The sequence below is a fragment of the Serinus canaria genome, chromosome 9 (assembly GCF_022539315.1).
Source record: "Serinus canaria isolate serCan28SL12 chromosome 9, serCan2020, whole genome shotgun sequence".
In the NCBI taxonomy this organism is placed as follows: domain Eukaryota; kingdom Metazoa; phylum Chordata; class Aves; order Passeriformes; family Fringillidae; genus Serinus; species Serinus canaria.
This window is the reverse complement of record NC_066323.1, coordinates 8,453,598-8,466,779: the sequence shown is the minus strand read 5'-3', so window position 1 is coordinate 8,466,779 and position 13,182 is coordinate 8,453,598. Positions and strand designations below refer to the sequence as shown.

The 13,182-nt window shown below is 54.1% G+C and overlaps 1 protein-coding gene across 3 annotated transcripts; it reads left to right on the top strand.

The window, feature by feature from the left end:
* The first annotated feature begins 749 nt into the window (after positions 1-749).
* Positions 750-11,535, top strand: ABCF3 (ATP binding cassette subfamily F member 3). Of its 3 annotated transcripts, XM_018912861.3 has the most exons (21): positions 756-938; positions 1,135-1,282; positions 1,359-1,438; positions 1,761-1,816; positions 3,511-3,608; positions 3,724-3,846; positions 4,117-4,383; positions 4,588-4,668; positions 5,218-5,277; positions 5,607-5,663; positions 5,863-5,885; positions 6,449-6,504; positions 6,640-6,840; positions 6,990-7,066; positions 7,311-7,355; positions 7,685-7,817; positions 8,342-8,430; positions 8,631-8,722; positions 9,261-9,393; positions 9,745-9,832; positions 10,602-11,535. In XM_018912861.3, exons 1-21 carry the CDS (start codon positions 866-868, stop codon positions 10,758-10,760), a joined length of 2,139 nt encoding a protein of 712 aa, XP_018768406.1. In that variant the 5' UTR covers positions 756-865; the 3' UTR covers positions 10,761-11,535. The 3 variants fall into 3 exon arrangements, with proteins under 3 accessions (XP_050833788.1, XP_018768408.1, XP_018768406.1); XM_050977831.1 differs by lacking the exon at positions 5,218-5,277 and having other exon boundaries at positions 750-938; XM_018912863.3 differs by lacking the exons at positions 9,745-9,832; positions 10,602-11,535 and having other exon boundaries at positions 750-938; positions 9,193-9,314.
* Positions 11,536-13,182: the final 1,647 nt, after the last annotated feature.

Genomic DNA, 13,182 nt, shown 5'->3' with positions numbered 1-13,182 from the left:
TGCTGTTTGGGACTGCTGCTGCAAGAGCCTGGGCTGTGCCCTGGGCCTGTGCCACAATGTTTGGGGGCTTGCTTGTGCTGCTTCCCCAGCCCTGGGCTGCTTGGGGGCTTGTAGGTGAAAAGGACAAGCAATGCTTTTATTTCCAGCTGTGCCAGTGCTGCAGCTCCCTGGAGAAATGAGAATGCTCTGGGCTTTCCTTGGGGCTGCAGCTGGGATGAACTGAACTCAGTGGAATGTGTCCCAGTCCCCTATAAGTCAAGCTCCCATGCCCCAGCCAGGCTTAAGAGAATCTTGGTCATCTTTCCTTGCACTCACCTGAAAAAACTCAAAAGACAGTTACTCTTTTTAACTTGGCATTTGGTGGCAGGGACCGCGGTGGGTGCTGTATGGGGTAGCTGAGAGAGTCAGTAATTGCTGTGCAGCTGGAGCTGGCCCTTGGCTCAGCCCCCCCTGCCTTCAGTCTGTTAGCAGGTGAGGATGTGCAAATGGTCATTTCCCATCGGTGGATGAAAAAATTCAAACCCAAACACCAACCTGAAGTGTCTTGATTGTTTAAAAGTAGAAGCTTTTTAAAAGAGGGAAGAGAAGAATTCCAAGCCCTCCCACAACCTCTTTCACTGGGCGACAGGACAGGTACGGGCTGAGTGGCTTTGGGCCCGTTCCGATCGCTCCCGGGTGCCTCTGGGCCGGCACGTGGCATTGGGAGTCTCACGCCTGGCCCCGTATTGCGCAGGCGCAGTCGGTCCCGGACTACATCTCCCGGCGGCCCCCGCGCCATGGCGGCCGTCCACCTCCTTCCCGGCAGCGCCCGCCGTCCTTTCCGGCTTCGAGCGGCGGCGGCTCCGCGGGGCGGGCCCGCCCCGCCATGGCGTCCTGCGCCGACATCCTCCGCTCCGAGTTCCCCGACTTGGACGGCGAGCTCTTCGCTTACGTGACGGGTGAGCGGCTCCCTCCTGCCCGCTGTGGCTCGAGCTCCCGCGGCGCCTCATGTCGCGACACATCCCCGCTGTGCCGACAGGCGGCAGCGCCCGAATCGCGACAGACGGCCGGGGAGGGGTGCGGTGGGGGGACCGGGAGGTTGCCACCTGTCGCCACAGCGGCGGGGTGTGCAGCGCCGGCGCCGTCTGCCCGCAGGGATCCTGCACGGCAGCGGGGCGGACTTCGAGTCGGTGGACGAGCTGGAGGAGGCGGTGGGCGAACTGCTGCGGGAGGTGTCGCAGGACACCAAGGACGACGGCGCCATCAGGGAGATCTGCCAGCGCCTCTTCAACACCCTGCAGCTGTAAGGGTACCCGGCGTCCCCTCGCACCTCCTCACCCCACTCACGCACCTCACTCTCCTCCTCCTCCTCTCCGTAGGGACGAGGGCCAAGCCCAGCGCTGCAGCCAGGTGTTGCTGGATGCCCCCATCCAGCTTTCCCAGATCACTGATGGATACGGTGAGTGATGCCCTCGGCTCACGTCCTGCCATCGGCGTGCTGGAGCTCGGAAGGGCTCGGGGCGCTGGGTGTGCTCTCCTGACCTTGGGGAGGGGAGCCTCAGGCTCTCCCTCACAGGCACACATCTGTTTCTCGTTTTGCTGCTGAGCTCTGGACAGCAGTGCCCACGGGGTGAGCTAGGGTGGAGGTGGAGAGATTCCCTTTGGTCCCCTCATCCTGTCCGGGGAGGGATCAGTCGTGTCTGGGCATGGGTGGTCATTAAGGCAGGGCTTTGCAGAGCCTCCCTGCGGCACGTGCTCACCAAGCCAACCCCACACTGCAGGCGATGCCAGCGCGGATCTGCTGCCGGGGCTGCTGCTGAAGAGAGGCCAGACCTCGGTAAGTGAGGGCTGTGCCCTTCCTTGTGGGAACAGCTAACACGTGGGGCTGCAGGTGCCCTGCCCTGCTCCAGTCCAGGTTGCCCTTGGAGAGCAGCCAAGGCAGGCAGCAGCCTGGTTAGGAGAATAGCTGCAGGGGGTACTGCTCCTCCTTGTCAAGCTCTCTATAATTTGGGAAACTCTTGACCTTGGTCTGGTGAAGAGGCTCCAGATGAGTTAGCAGCTTATTAATTTGATGAGATCTATTTTGCTGTGATTTCTTAGTGAACTCTGACTTTTGTAAAGACCTTTGGCTCCTACAGCAAGGCCTTTGATTGAGAAAATAGGATGTCCCTGCATGACATCTTGAATATTCAGTGAAGGGTGAAGCCCTGGGTAATTGCAGGAGAGGAGGGTGTTACAGGTGGGAAGTTAGCAGAGAGCTGCTGCAGGGACATTTTAAGCTCTAGATCCAGCTGTAGATTGTTGTGGTTTGGGAAATGAGATCAAGAGCAGAGAAGTTTGGAAGAATTCCACTCCATGACCTGAGGAAATCAGGATGTCTGTATTGATAGAATGTGTAGTTGCTCAGGAGCAGCCTTGGCTTGCTGACTGTGTTGGATGTGCCAAAATCTGGGCATGGGTGAGGTGTAGTACATCCACAAAGCAAGGATGGCGGTAGCTGCACAGTGTGGGCAGTGTCATTGCAGGCTGGTCCCTCACAGAGCTCCCTTTCCATGGGTTAATGTGTTGAGGATGGGAACCCTTCACTTGGAGGCTGAGACCTAACACGATTCCCACGTGTCTGAACGGGAGTCTCAAGCAAAAACTGACAGCTCTGGCTGGGTTTGGCACCAGAGTTGTTGCAGCTGGATTCACTTTCCAGTTCTCGTGTCTACAATTCAAAAAAGGATCTTCAGAAAAATTGCAGATGATTCCAAGCAGGCGTGGGGAGGCCTGTCAAGCTTTGGAGGACATGTCTTACTAGGAGATTCAAAAATCTGGGTATAGTTTAGAGTGACTCTGTCTGTTGGTGTGGAGTCACAACTCTAGTAACAAGACTTTCTTCAGTCTGGCATGCAGGTCTGTAACGTGCTCCATTGCCTGCAGAGTTGCCTAGAAATACCTAGGAGTGTTCTTGGTCAGCCACAAATATTTGACTCTATGCAGGAATAAGCTGGAGTGGGCTGAAAGCCTGGCCAAGACCAGAAGCCAGGTTTAAACACTTGGCGCCTTCTTGCCTTCAGGGTTAATTAAATGCTTTTTGTCTCTGATCCACTGCTCAAGAAGAGTTTGTTCCAAACTGGCTAACGTTTAACGTGTTGGGAAGGGAAACACCTCATGGTGCACTTCAAGGGTGAGTGCAGGGTATACCAGAAGAGTTACTGGGATGGCAGGTTGCTGCTGTTGAAGTGACTTGGCTGATCCAGGTCCCTGGAACTACAGAAACTGTAAGAAAGGGTCAGCCAAAACCTCTACCTTGCTGAGGCAAAACTTGTGTATGACCTGTTGATTTAGGACTTCATTCCTGAGGTAGCTTCCTGGCCTGATTAGCCTCCTCAAAATATGCCTGAATCTGTCCCAGTTTCCCTGTCCTTCTTCCCTCCCTTTCTTCCAGGTTTGAGAGGTTGATTGATCTTTTTTCTCCCAGAGCTGGGCTTTTGGGGGTTTTGCTGAAGATGCTTTCTCTTCTTTAAACTCTGTTCTGTGTCCCAGATGGTGAATGCCAAGAAACTGGAGAAGGCAGAAGCCAGGCTGAAAGCCAAGCAGGACAAGAGGCTGGAGAGGGACTCCCTGAAGTCATCTGGCCCTCTGTGAGTGTGCAGGGCACTTTGAACAGCCCCATCCTGCTCTGCTGAGCATGGCTGGGATCTGGCTGTATCAGAACTTTCCTGTTGAGCCCCCTCTATGTGTTCTGTCTGTCCTCAGAGTCCTTGAGGAGGCATCTGCCAGCCAAGCTTCCAGCAAGAAGGAGACTCGCATGGAGTCATCAGGCAAGAACAAGTCGTACGATGTGCGCATCGAGAACTTCGATGTGTCCTTCGGTGAGCGGTGAGTGCATTGAGGACTGGGGCAGACCCTGCCTGGGACTTTGGACGATGGGGGATTGAGACTGGTTTAGAGAGCAGTTGAGAAGTTACAGAGGGTGTGGCAAAGATCAGGAAGCTAGGTGGGCACTGGCCCTATTGGCTTTTGGCAGGAGAAGCCTATGATTTTTGCTTGGCCCAGCACAGCCTGAAATACAGCAAGGGCAGGTGGCTGTCCATTATCCCCTCTTCATGGGACAGTCTGACCAGGGAGCTGCCTGTTCCCTTGCTTCAGTGTCCTGCTGACGGGAGCAGACCTGAACCTGGCCTTTGGACGGCGCTATGGGCTGGTGGGCAGGAACGGGCTGGGGAAGACCACGCTGCTGAAGATGATCGCCAGCCAGAGCCTCCGCATCCCCTCACACATCAGCATCCTGCACGTGGAGCAGGAGGTGGCAGGGGATGACACACCAGCGCTGCAGAGTGTGCTGGAGTGTGACACCACTCGTGAGAGCCTGCTGCGGGAGGAGAGGGACCTGACAGCCAAGATCAGTTCTGGCAGGTGAGGCGATCCCCTGGATTTCCAGCCCTTCTGTGGCCTCTTGACCACAAGGTCTCATTCTGAAGTCTGTTCCTTCCAAAGCCAGGCTCTGGCAGGGGTGGGCTGTATCTTGTCCACCTTAGTCCTGCCTGGGGAGATCAGCCTCCCCCAGCACTCAAACCCTGACTTGGTGAGTCCCACACACTCCTCCTTTTTCTGCCCTAGGGGAGAAGGGACAGAAGGTGCCAGATTGTCAGAGATCTATGCTAAGCTGGAGGAGATTGAGGCAGACAAGGCCCCAGCAAGGTGAGACAGCCCTGTGAGCACTGCTCTGTGTTGGTATGGCCAGGGCTGAGCAGTGGTTTGGGGTATGGAAGGGCCATGCTGTGGCCCTGGGATCCAGCTTGCGGGGATGGGCTTTTCCCTGCTTTTCTTCTTGTCTCTTCTCTGTCACAGCTCTGCTGGTTTAGGAATAGTTGAGCTTTTTGCTGAAGCTGGAGGGAATTTTTTTGCCCCAAATGGCTTGTATTGTTGCTGCTGCTGCTGTCTGACCTCCCTAGGTTCCTGGTGCCTGGGGAGCATTTTTGGGATGGTAGTGGTGGTGTGACTCTCTTCCTGGCCAAAGAGATGAAAACTCTTTGCAAATCTCGTGGGACTTTGTGTGGGTGCCGTTCCCTGCTGGGCTGCATTTCCTAGCCAAGTGTTTCTCTTGGGTGTGCAGGGAAGTTTTCCTGCACCAGAATGGCTTTAAAATATGTAGCAGAGTTCCCTTGGTGGTTGTGGGTCTGAGACCTTGGACTGTGCCCTGCCACTGGATGCTGTAGCTGGATTCCAGTTCTCTCCCCTTTTCCCCAGGGCGTCCGTCATTCTTGCTGGGCTGGGCTTTAATGCAAAGATGCAACAACAGACAACCAAGTAAGTTTCCAAACTTTGGGCACTGAGGCAGTGATGAGGTTGGGGAAATGTTCCAGTTGAGCCCCCAGGCACTGCTGTGGCTGTAAGGAAGAGCAAGGGATTATTCTTGCCCATCCATGTGGTCTCTTGCCCTGGGGGTGCCTGTGATCTCCTGCCACCTTCCTGCTGGACCTCAGATCTTGTGCTGTGCCTGAAATCTCTGCAGGGACAAGTTGCCTCTGAGCAACAGCAGAGCCAAAAGAGCCGTGGGGGAGCAGGGATCCTGCAGGCAGGCAAACACAGTGGTTCTGTGTTAAACACTAACCCCTCTCTGCATCTTCTCTCCTCAGAGAGTTTTCTGGAGGCTGGAGAATGAGACTGGCCTTAGCCAGAGCCCTGTTTGCCAGGTTGGTGTCCAGGCTTTCATGCTCTGGGGTTAAGCCTCCTTGTTGTCCATGCTTCAGAGATGCTGCCTGGGGGCCCTCTCAACCCAGGCTCTTGAGGTGGAGGGTGTTGGAGGCACTGCAGCTCTGTGTGTGTGATGAGACGCTCTGCACTGACCCTGTGCTTCTTCTGCTTCTGATACCCATGTCTTGTTTTCCCCAGGCCAGATCTCCTTCTGCTGGATGGTAAGTTGATACTGTGAGTCCCCCTCTGACACTGCTTGCCTGCCTGTGCCCTTGCTGGGGTTGAGAACATGCCATGGCCTTTATCTGCCTGCTCAAAATAGCCCTGTGTGATGGGCTGGCCTGGCAGCATCGTTGGCAGCAGTGGCACAAGGAAAACTGCCTGGGCAGCAGCTCTCACTGTGCTCAGCAGAGCCTTGCCCTGTGCTCCAGCCAGGTGGTCTGCATGTCATCCTGCCCCAAGTTTTGTTCCCTTTCCCTTGCTAGTCCCTGGAATGTACCTTGGCTGCCAGTCTCTGCTGGGGGAAGTCCCTTCACTGCAGAGCATGCCCAGGTTGGGTAGGGAATCTGGGTAAGATGCTGCTATGAGGAGTATCTCTGCCTGAGCCTCAGCCCCCCTGCACACATGGTATTACACCCTACACAAGTGCCCAGAGCTGGGCAGGGAAGGTCTCCAAGCAGGCTCTTTCCTCCCCAGTGCAGATCACTAGCCTTTCCTATGGGAAAAAAATATAATCAGCCATCCCCATCCCTCCTGACCTCAGTGCCTTTTCCCCTTCCCTCAGAGCCAACGAACATGCTGGATGTGAGGGCAATTCTGTGGCTGGAGAGCTACCTACAGGTACGGGGGGATAAGAAGACCTTGATACAAAGAAAGGGTGAGGGAGGGAGATGTCCTCACCTCCCTGGGTGATGGAACCAACCCCAGTGCTCTGGCTTGATGGTGCTCAGGCCTCCCTCTTGCTGTCTCTTCCAGACCTGGCAGTCGACCATCCTCGTGGTGTCCCACGACAGGAACTTCCTGAACGCGGTGGCCACGGACATCATCCACCTGCACTCGCAGCGGCTGGACATGTACCGTGGGGACTTTGAGAACTTCATCAAGATCAAGGAGGAGAGGCTCAAGAACCAGCAGCGAGAGTATGAAGCCCAGCAGCAGTACCGTGAGCACATCCAGGTACTGGGAGAAAGAAGCCAGTGGAGCTGGAACATTCTTCTCCCAGCCTTGTCCCTTTCTCTCTGCCTTACTGCTGTAGGTTTGGCAGTGAGCAGGGTGGCTGGTGCTGAATGGGACTTGGGGCTCTCTGATGCTTTTCTCTCTCGCAGGTTTTCATTGACCGCTTTCGCTACAACGCCAACCGGGCGTCCCAGGTCCAGAGCAAGCTCAAGCTGTTGGAGAAGCTGTGAGTGCCTGTCCTGCTCTTCTCTGGAGGTGGGAAAGGGGCAGCGCTCATGGGAAGAAATGGAGGTTTCCAGGGTACCTGGCAAATACAGTTGTGGTTTGGGCTTTTTGGGTGCCCGTCTCTGGTCCAGAGGCTTTGGTTAGGATGAGGTGTCACAGAGCTAAAGCTATGGCACACCTGGGCTTCTGGTGTGGGAGCAGACCCACAGTGCAGAGCACCTTGGTTATGTTTCCTCTTCTTGCAGGCCAGCGCTGAAACCTGTGGACAAGGAATCTGAGGTGATCATCAGGTAAGTGTCCCCTGAGCCATTGTTTGGAGGGCACCTGGCTCCATTTCTGACATGAACTTCTCCAGGGTGCTGTCCCAGCTGGGACAACCACCCCTTCATATGGGCCCATTTTACTCTGATGGGGAGACCAGACAGGTCTCTCATTCAGGCTGGGTTCCCTCTTGGGGCCAGGGCTGCAGGTCTTTGTTGCTTTCTCCTGACCATCCTTCCTTGAGGCCCTACATGGTAGGGAGCCCTCCTTGTCACCTGGTGGGGTTACAGAGGTTGTTCTGGGTGGTTGGGAGTCTCTGAAGTTCCTGGCCATCTCTCTCCTCTTCCTGCCTCCTCAGGTTCCCCGATGGCTTTGAGAAGTTCTCCCCCCCAATCCTGCAGCTGGATGAAGTAGACTTTTATTATGAGCCAAGTCACTACATCTTTCATTCCCTCTCTGTCTCTGCCGACCTGGAGTCCCGCATCTGTGTGGTATGTGGGATTGCAGAATAATGGAGGCTGTGAGGGACCTTGGGAGGACCCTGCTCAAAGCAGGGATAGCTTTGATTATAGGTCAGCTTGCTCAGGTCCTTGTCCAGTTGAATTTTGGATGTTTCCAGAGAGGACCATTTCTTCCATTCCACTGGGTCCCATCAGAGCATTTGATCGTCCTCATTTTGAGGATGGGACACTACACTAGGATATTTTTCCTAGTACTGTTAAGAACTTGTGATTTCAGCCTTTCACTGGATACCTCTGGGAAGAGACTGGATCCATATACAACTCCTGTTAGATGACAGCAGCATGTAGTGGGGGCCCTGCTACGTTGGATGGGGCAGCAGACACTGTGCTTGAAGAGGAGGCTGGGACTGGGTGATCCTTAGACTTGAGAGTTGGGGAGGGAACATCTGGCACTGCTGCCAGTGCTGCTTGTCATGCAGCTTCCTGGTACACCATTTGTGCTCTGTCCTGCTTCATGGATTTCACATTCTCCAATGATGCTGCTGCTTCTCTAGGTTGGGGAAAACGGAGCTGGCAAGTCAACCATGCTGAAGATTTTAATGGGGGAGCTGGCACCAGTCAGAGGGATCAGACATGCTCACAGGTACCTGGTTGGAAGGGCTGGAGGATTGGATGGAATGGTGCAGCTGGGGGGCTCCTGGGCTGTGCTTTGGAGCAGTGTCTGCTTGAGTGACCAGGATGGGTCCAGCACATGCACACATGTGCCCCTTATGGCACTGCAGCTATGAATGCTGTGATTGTAGGGTCTGGTACCAGCTCCCAATCGTTCTTCTCATTCTGCAGAAACCTAAAGATTGGTTATTTCAGCCAGCACCATGTGGATCAGCTAGACTTGAATATCAGTGCTGTAGAGTTACTGGCAAGAAAGTTCCCAGGTGAGTTTTTGTTGATCCCAGAGGTCTCCTTTGCTGTGCATGGGGGAGCATTGATTTGTCCATGCTCCTGGGCAGAAGACTCTGTCCCATCAGTGCTTAAGGGTCACTGCCAACACTGGGACAACTCCCCTTGTCCAGCCAAGTTCAGGTCATCAGCCATGAGAAGAAGGGGTAGCTGGTAGTTTGCAGATCTCAGGCTGGTGCCAAGTTTTGGGGGCAGATGAGCTGCTTTCCTGCTCATAGGATGAGCACTGGATGGCCCTTTCCCAGTTGCCAAAACCTCTGGTTCCTTTCTGGTTCCTTTCTTCATTACTTGACACCGTGACAGGGACTCGGGAGCAGCATCACTTGGTGTCAGTCACCAGTCCTACAGCCCCTGTCCTGATTGTGTCAGGTTTTCTCTGCAAACCCCTCGTACAGGAGGGAAATGCCTTGAAGTGCTGCTGATCTCCCATTTGCTGGTCTGGCAGAGGCTGTCCAGCTGTGACCCTGTGTCACACCAGGTGTGCCATAGCAGTGTTGTGACATGATCCTGCAGGGAAGACGGAGGAGGAGTACCGGCATCAGCTGGGGAGCTACGGCATCTCCGGAGAGCTGGCCGTGCGTCCTGTGGCCAGCCTGTCTGGGGGCCAGAAGAGTCGGGTGGCCTTTGCCCAGATGACTATGCCCTGGTAATGTTCTCCCAAATGCTGTTATTTTGCATGGCTTCATCCCTGGAGCTTGCTTCACCAGGAGGAGGGCAGGCATTCAGGGCCTTTCTGCTACCCCACAGAAGCCTTGTCCTTGGGGGTTTTTATGGAGAGGGAGGTGTCACCCTGGGGAGAGTGTGTGGAAGGAGGCAGGTGGTTTTCTCCCACTGCTTTGGGCTCAGAGGGATAAGAGGTGTCCCTGGAACTGGGCAGTGCCAGTCCTGGGGCCGGGCACATGCCAATGGCTGTGGCTCTAAGCAGCTAAAGCAGCAGTCAGGGTGCAGACCCAACCTGAGTATTTCACTGCAGCCTCAGAGCTGTCTTCTCTTCCAGTCCAAACTTCTACATCCTGGATGAGCCAACAAATCACCTGGACATGGAGACCATTGAGGCACTGGCAAAGGCACTGAATAAGTTCCGGGTAAGGTTCTCCCGGCAACATCACTTGTTTTTTTAACACCTCCTGCAGCTCAAGTTACTTGGTATCTCAGCCAGATGTGGATGGTGAAATATCAGCAGTGACTTCAAGTCTGGGACAGTTTGGGAAATTAGTCACATTCTGCCTTTGCCATCCATCCAGGTGGTTTGTTTTCATGATGGCTTTGGCTAGGAGTGGCTGAGAGAGGCAGTAGCAGCCCAGAGAGCACCTTGTCCCATCCTCACCTACTCTTTGGCTTCTCACATGCTGTGTGCAGCTCCCAGCCTTGCCTTGAGGCCACTCAGATCTTCCTTAGGCACGTTTTATGCCTGATCTCCAAAGACTCAGCCTCCAGATACCCCTGTGATCAACCTAGATCTCACTGGTTGTTGCTCAGGTTGGGGCAGTTTTCCTATGACAGAAAAGTTTAGCTGAGGCTGCTGTTACTGACTTTGTGGATTCTCCACCCTTGAAGTTGTTGGAGACCTGGAGAGCCAGTAACAAACTTTGCACTTGCCTTCTGAGAGAGGAGATTAGATATGTTAGTACTGCACATGGCTCCTCCATAGGTGATCTGTTTGTCCCCCTGAAGGGAGGAAAAGCTAGGATGAGCTCCCTGTCAGTAAAATACTGTTAAGTTTTCCCTGGAGCTGATGGAAACCGGAAGTCCTGGGCACAGGCTACACAGAGGCACAAGATCTCCATGCCAGCAGTCCTGGGCCATGGGTTATGCTCCACTGAGTTCCCAATTTTCCCAATTGTGTATTGACAGGGTGGCATAATCCTGGTGTCCCATGACGAACGCTTCATCCGCCTGGTGTGCCAGGAGCTGTGGGTGTGTGAGAATGCCACTGTCACACGGATCGAGGGTGGCTTTGACCAGTACAGAGACATCCTGAAGGAGCAGTTCCGGAAGGAGGGTTTCCTATAAGGGAGGTGGGAGCCGGACTGCACCAGGGGCTGGAGGGCAAAGCTCAGCCACCTCGGCTTCCATCCCAACTGTGCCTGGCAGAGCGCGGAGGACGCTGCTGCCCACATGGACCGTCAGCCATGCCATCAAACTGCCACCTGACCTGCTCTCCCCTCCTGGGGCCGGGTGGAAGGACAGTGTGGGAGCAGGAGCCTGGTGTGTGTGGCCAGGGGCACGCCAGGGGCTCTGTCACTGGCCAGGGCTGTGCCTGGCACCGGGCACACTGGGAAGGCTGTGCCTGGAGCTGCTGCTGTGCCGAGAGGAGGGAAGGCAGAGCATCCTGACCCTCGGTTTAACTCCGTGCTCTGCAGGGCAGAAGAGCTGTTCTCCGTGTTTCTTCGCTTCACCCTCTGCCTTTTTCTTTCTTTTTTTTTTTTTCTTTTTTTTTTTTGTTTATCTGCCTGAGCTCTAGTCTGGCTCTATCACATGCCACTGTCCTTCCTGCTGCCTTGGAGGGAAATGAGGCATTTGCTGCTAAAAGTGACCCCTGCCTCTTCCCCTGCCCCCCGATCCTGGGGCTTGCTTACGTCTGTAGTGCCAAGGGAGCCAGAGCCCGGTTCCCCTGGGTGTGCTTCCTGCTCCTTTCCCTGTGCTGCTGCCGGTACCGCCTCGCTGCCTGCCTTGCCTTTGAGCCGGCTCGGGAGTGGACTGCCCTGGGGTGGGCTGCCCAGCATCCCTCTCTGCCCACCCACACTGAGGTTGTGGTGTAAATAAACCCAGGACGCAGTGGGTGCAATGCTCTCCTTCCTGTGGAGCTTGATTTTGGGGGGGAGGGGGCGATTGTCCTGCTGTTGCCTCAAGCACAAGGCTGGTGAGGGGGAGATGCTTTCCAGATTATTCTCTTTGAGCTAAATGGCAGCTCTGTGGTGCAGGTGAGGCTGTGACCTCCTGGATGGAGCGTGCCAGTGTCCCACTGGGCAGTGGGAGGCTGGCTCCATGACCTTTCAGGGCATGGAGCTGTTGTGAGGCTGGTGTGATACCTCTTGAGGGTATCAGATCCAGTTGTGGTTTGAGGGGGAAATGGGGCCAGGGTGGGTAGGAGGAAGGGCGCAGAGGTTTAAATTACATTGAGCAGGGAATGGGGATGTATTTCTGTGTGTCAGAGAGGAACCAGGAAACATTAACACCTTAGGAAGCAACAAGGTAATACCCATAAATTGTCTCAAAGGAATTATTAGGCAGGACTTCTCCCAAATGGCAAAAAGGCCCCCAGCTAAAGTGTCTCCACACCAAAGCATGCAGCACAGGTAACAAGCAAGAGGAGTTGGGAACCATGGTGGAATTAAAAATCTATTACATAATTGCTATCAAAGAAACAGATGTGCCACACAACTGGAATACTGCAATGGGGGGGCTACAAGATTTCAGAAGAGAGGATGGGAAGGAGGGGCAGGGGTGTTGTACTCTTAAGGAAGGGACAGGTAATGAAGAGCTGCCTCTAGGTAACAGCCATGAAGAGGCTGAGAGCCTGTGGGTAAAAATCAAGAGCAGGACCAGCAAGAGAGATCCTGTGTTTGGCATCTACTACAGGCTGCCTGGTCAGGGGGGCTGCTGATACAGCTGCCTTGCTTCAGATATGTTGGCAAACTCGGTGTATCTTCAAGTCCTGCATCCAAGTTGTTTATGAAGATTTGCAGAGCGTTGGCCTTAAAACTGAGCTCTGCAGAACCCCACTAGTGACTGGTCACCAGTCTGATGCCACCCCATTCACTATAACCTGACCCATGAGCCTACTGCTCACCCATCCCATGACATATTTACCCATCTGTGTGCTGGACATTCTGTCCAGAAGAATACTGGGAGACACCATATTGAAAGCTTTACTGAACTCCACATTTTGTATCAAGACTTCCCTAGATCAACTACTTGAGTCACCTTGTCCATAAAGGAAGTTAAGTTTCTCAAGCAGAACTTTCCCCTCATGAACTTGTGCTGACTGTGACTGATGCCTGTGTTGTCCTTCAGGTATTTTTCCATAACTCTCAGAATAATCTTCTCCATAATGTTACTAGGCACTAAAATGTCACTGGCAGTCCTGTAGTGCCCAGGATCATCCCTCTAGCCCTTTCAGGGAAAATGTTTGCCAGTTTCCAGTCGAGTGGGATCTCTCCAGAATCCCATGGCAGTTAAAAAATCATTGAGAGATCTCATGATGACATCCACCAGCTCTTTTGAGTACTCCTGGATGAATTCCTATAAAGGGATTCAGCTGGAACAGCAGATCCCGCACAAGTTTGTGATCGACTGGGAGTTAATCATTCTCACAGCCATGGTCCTCCAGCTCAAGGACCCCTAGAGCCCATCACTGGCGTTGAAAGTTGAAGTGAAGATGGCATTAAACATCTTTGCTTTGTCTATGTACCTCCTTGTGAGGTGCCCATCC